The 5,364-nt window shown below is 37.2% G+C and overlaps 1 protein-coding gene across 1 annotated transcript; it reads right to left on the reverse strand.

The window, feature by feature from the left end:
• Positions 1–343: 343 nt before the first annotated feature.
• LOC118480520 (wiskott-Aldrich syndrome protein family member 1-like) lies at positions 344–1,059 on the reverse strand. Its single transcript, XM_035975464.1, has 2 exons — positions 614–1,059; positions 344–547 (listed from the first exon to the last, which is right to left on the reverse strand). The coding sequence occupies exons 1-2, from the start codon at positions 1,002–1,004 to the stop codon at positions 540–542; spliced, it is 399 nt and encodes a 132-aa protein (XP_035831357.1). The 5' UTR covers positions 1,005–1,059; the 3' UTR covers positions 344–539.
• Between the last annotated feature and the right edge of the window lie 4,305 nt (positions 1,060–5,364).

The raw sequence follows: 5,364 nt of genomic DNA on the forward strand, positions 1-5,364 counted from the left end.
CGTGGCTCGGGTCTGTGGCTTAGCTAACTGGTGTGCAGGAGAGTGTTCACATTTCTACTAGTTATCAAGTTCTAGAATTCAATGTCATTGAATCTAGGCTTAGGGGCTGTTTGGCAACATCTGAACCAATAAGTGTTGAATGAATAAGAGGTCTGAATGGCTAAGAGGCTCTGAACCAGTAAGTGCTGAACCAGTAAAACGCTGTTTGGTTGCACCTCTGAATGACTATGTAAAATGACATTTTTACCCCTCTGAACTACTTAAATATCTAATCATACGTATATATAAAAATCCGCACATCAAACTTCACAGTTTCACAACATCATCAGTAATAAACAATTGCAATAAAATCAATATACCAATATTACCAAACAATTAATAATCTGTTTCTAATCATACATATATACAAAATATATATAAAAAAGTTGCACATTATACATACTAGGGCTTGAATCGATATTGTTAAAGAATGAAAATACCAACTCAAATTTAACATGGTTACATTCCAGTATCACCAATTTGCACATTCCAACGACACCTCAAAATTCTAAAAACAATGAAAAATTAGGGCTCACAACATAACCTCAACCTATTTTATATAAACATCATGTACCTGTGGAGGAGAGATGACGAGAACAGCAGATGCGGAGGAGAGACGAGGTAGAAGGCCGACGTGGTGGGGGGCCGACGTGGTGGAGGAGGCCGGTGCAGGGAGGAAGCCGGTGGATGGAGGAAGCAGTGAAGATGGAGACGTCGATGTTGAAGGGGAGAGGATGAGGGCGGCGACGGAGATGAAGGCTGAGGTGAGTAGCGGCGCTGTGGAGGAGAGACGGTGGAGGAGGGGCGGCGACAGAGGTGAAGGCTGTGGAGGAGGGGCGGTGAGGTGGAGGAGGCCGGTGAGGTGGAGGAGGCCGGTGGAGGAAGATGGAGATGGAGGCGGAGCGACTGTGAAGAGCGAGAGGGAGAACAGGTAGGGCAAAGGGTATTTTGTGAAGAAAGTTCATTCAGCGACTTCTAATATCTGAATGGATCAGATCTGAATGGAACCATTCAGATGTGGGCCTTTTACCGAACCAAATAACTGTGCCTCTGACCGGTTCACTCTGAATGAAACCATGAAGTGGCTAACAAACAGCCCCTTAATTTCTATTGAATTTTTTATTCAATTATGACTTTCACTTGGTATTCTAAAAGTTTCTATACAAAGCTTGTTTGCTTTGTTCACTTGATACACACATCATAAGAAAATTCGTATGACTGATACTCCATACACTGACACCAACGTTTTTTCTAATTTTTCTTTCATGCAAGCTCTTGTTTCAGGTATTCTTTCAGGTTCAAGACTAATCCCGGTAGTACAATCTGCTTTGGCTATTGTATCCTGAGAAACAGACGAGTTCGCCTGAGTGGCCCGAAATTTGTTTTAAGGGAAACGTGTTTTTCACGTGCCTCAGTCGTCTTTGTCTTCTACCTCCAGTTTCGTTTCATTTTCTTCTTATTCATTGTAATCTGTTTTTGTAGTTTTTCATTCCATTTGTAATGTTTATTTTGTTTGTAATTTACAAGAACTAGTGTAATATCTTTACAAATTTCTTTTTGTTTCTATTTTGTAATCTGTACTAGAGATTAATAAAATAATATTTTCTTTTATTTTCTGAAGAGTGTTCCTAAAAGCTTAAAACATATTCTTAAAACACTATTCCTTTCTGTTTTAAAAATTTTCGAATTACATATCAGTTTCTTAAACTGTTTATTTTCTTTCTAAAAATTTTAGTAGGTTTGTTTGGTTTTGTGTAAACCAACATTCTGGAAACTGGCTATTTTTCTTTTTCTCTTGTTTTAAAAATGACCACTGTTCAAGCAACCACATCAACGATTGTTGGATCCACAACCACTACCATATAGGACCATTAGTTGATACCCAAGCGGCTCAAGCGGTTGCTAACCATGCTGAAAAACCAGAAAAATTTACTGGCTTAAACTTTAAGAGATGGCAACAAAAGATGTTGTTCTATCTGACCACTCTGAACCTTGCGAGGTTCCTGATTGAGTCCCCTCACGTTCTCGAAAGCAAATACAAGACTGAGGATGCGGGAACTAAGAAATTTGTCATCGCTAGGTTTTTGGACTATAAAATGATTGATTCAAAAACTAAACTGTGATGAGTTAAGTTCGCGAACTGCAGACTATTCTTAGTGACATTCTGTCTTAAGGAATGAATCTTAGTGAAACATTCCAAGTAGCAACAATTGTTGAAAAGTTGTCTCCTAGTTGGGTGGACCTCAAGAATTACCTTAAGCATAAGCGAAAGGAAATGACCATTGAAGACCTTGTGGTTCGCCTTTGTATTAAAGAAGACAAAAGGCTGTCACACAAAGGAAATTAGGGCTGGCATAACGGGTTAACCCAATCTGCTAAGACACGAACACGATAAGACATGAACCCGAAACACATAAACACGAACACGACACGAAATCTTATCGTGTCAGATTTTGGAAACACGAACACGAACATGTTAATAAACAGGTTACACGAAACGACCTGTTAAGGCACGAAAAAATCACCAACGTATTATGCGACCTGTTTAAGACACGAACACGACCTGTTTAAGACACGAACACGACCGAATTGGGGAAGCTGTGAACCGGATAGGGAATGGTGGTGTTTGTGAGAGAGATTTAAAAATTAGGAATTGGATTATGGAAAAAGAACCGCGTGTCTTTGCGTATAATTCATCTCAGGTACAATGATTGATGACCTCATGGCCACACCCACATATAATATTTTTTATTTTTTAATTATTCACATGTACTTAACGGGTCTTAACAGGTTAAAGGGTTTTAACCTGTTTAGACACGAAACCTGTTAAGCTCTTATCGTGTCGACCTGTTTAGACACGAAACCTGTTAAGGTTAAACAGGAAACATGATGTTTTCTTGTATGTTCGTGTCGTGTTATCGTGTTCGTGTCAGAATTGCCAGCCCTAAAGGAAATCAAGTTGAAGCCTATACAAAAGCAAACCTTGTGGAGCATGGTCAATTCTCAAGGGGTTACAAAGGTAACAAAGGCCACAAGTCTAAAATCTAAAACGGTTTTAAGAATAATGATAAAATATATAAATTAGGAAATAGATTAATATGATGCATCTTAGAATTGATTATAATATTAAACTATATACAATATTTGAATTTGAATACGATGAACTATATATTTATTATCAGATGTGTTAAAGAAATAAATATATTATTTAGATTATAGATATTTAATAATTGAATTTCAAAAATATTATATATAGAAATATTATCAAGAGAAAAGATTAAGTAATGATGTGTGGTATTTTTTGAAATCATTTAAGGATTATTGTTAGAGCAAATGAGATCGTTTGATATATGAGAATAACATATTAGGACCTTTTGTTAATGTTTTGATAGTTAAGGGTGTTATTTTGTAAAGTTAAAATAGAGTTTCATGTTTTGGCAGCATAATTATCTACCTATGTAATTATAATTACGCAGGTAGGCCGCATGTATATATATCAAATGTCACACAAGGTTTCCAAGCTTCTTGGACTAGTGTGTGTAACTTTTGGTGAAATATTCATTTGGTGTTTTGATTCTTGTGCTTAATCCGTATATCCAGGCTATTTATTGTGTTAAATCATATGGGATTCTCTATGTTTGTTGGTTGATTCACACTTGTATTCCAAGATTCTTCATATTCATTTTGTTTTCTTGTTTTCATCATTTAAACACCTAATTAATAGTTGTTTGTGTAAGCATTCGATCAATATCACTGTGATCCATAGTGTTTGGGATCCACAATTTGGTATCAGAGCCTTTCTGCTCATGATTAATTTTTTTGTTTTAGAGATTTTCAAAGTTTTGAAGGTTTCCAAAGTTTTAAAGGTTTTTCAAAAAGTTTGGATTAAAAATGGCTTGATATGGTGTGTTTAATGCTTAGGAAGTTATTAATTAGTGTTTAGGTTTTGTTTTGGGTCATTTTTATACAAGATATCAGCGTAGAACAATCATCATCCATCGTTTTTGTACCGACGTAATTGTGTTGTCAGTGTAATTAACCAAAGGCGAATTTGGGGTTAGTGATATAGTCTTCTACGACTTTATCACAGTGTTTTGTCTTTTTGTCGACGTCATAATTTTGGTTCATCATTTTTCTGCTTATTTACCATTTACGCACTAGTCCAAGCTGCATAATTAACTCTGATTAGCAATAACCGACGTATTTGGTATCCTAGCAAAATTATTATCCCAGCGTATTTGACTTACTAGCGTAATTGTACCCAATATCATTAAAACCTTCGTAATTAACCCCCTGATAATGGTACCAACTTAAAAACAAATCAAAATGTCGATTAAACAGTTAATCCCAATTGCACAAGCTAAACTTGAGACCGAACTATAACTCGTCCACCAAAACTCAAAGGATCTCTTGATTTTGGTAGTTGGAAAAACCGAATGAAAGTGTTTTACAAGTTCACGGACTATACCCAATGGATTTCAGTTACTATTTATTATTGGACCTCATGTCCCTGTGAGAACCACAGACGACGGACAAGTGATCAATCATGATCCTTCCACCTACACTAACAAAGACAAGGCATTGATCCAACGTGTTCGCCAGGCTCACGCTGCTCTCACAATGGCCTTGTCAACAGATGATTGCAACATGTTCGAAGAATATTCTATCGCATATGATCTCCAGAATGCCCTCGTTGACTACTATGAGGCAACGACGAAATGATCCAGAATAAAATGGACACGGTCCAAAAGGAGTACAGCATGTCTAGAAGCACTCGTGGAGAGAGTTTGTCCGATCGCATCATTCGTTTCTTGAACATGCTGACAAAGATGAAGAACGCTAGAAATCAGGTCGCTAACCGTGCTGCCATTAAGAAGCTTTTAGACTCACTTTCGAAAGAGTGGAGTTTACAATGCATGATGATCAAAAAAGATTTTCTAAACAATCAAAATCCAACCACCCTATCTGATCTGAACAACACACTGCAATCGTTTGAAATGGACATGACAAAAAGAGAGATGAATCAAGTTGGATACTCTCCAAAGTCTGTCCAAGCAGCTGCTCCTAAGAACATGACTTTTCTAGCCTCAATCACTTATGTCGGTTCAAGCACAGTTGTGAATACCTCAAGCTTCAACAACACGCCTTCAAACTCTTGAAAGGCTCCACAGTCTAACAAGAAAGCTATTAGGGTCGGAGACAAACAAGCTCTCAAAATCTCAATAGAACATGTTGCTTTGTTTAACACCTTCATGAGAAGCTATGAAGTCCTGATGGCCGGAGAACTGATATTTTCACTGTTGAAGACATGTATCAGGTCGATCC

The sequence above is a fragment of the Helianthus annuus genome, chromosome 7, assembly GCF_002127325.2.
Source record: "Helianthus annuus cultivar XRQ/B chromosome 7, HanXRQr2.0-SUNRISE, whole genome shotgun sequence".
Taxonomy (NCBI): domain Eukaryota; kingdom Viridiplantae; phylum Streptophyta; class Magnoliopsida; order Asterales; family Asteraceae; genus Helianthus; species Helianthus annuus.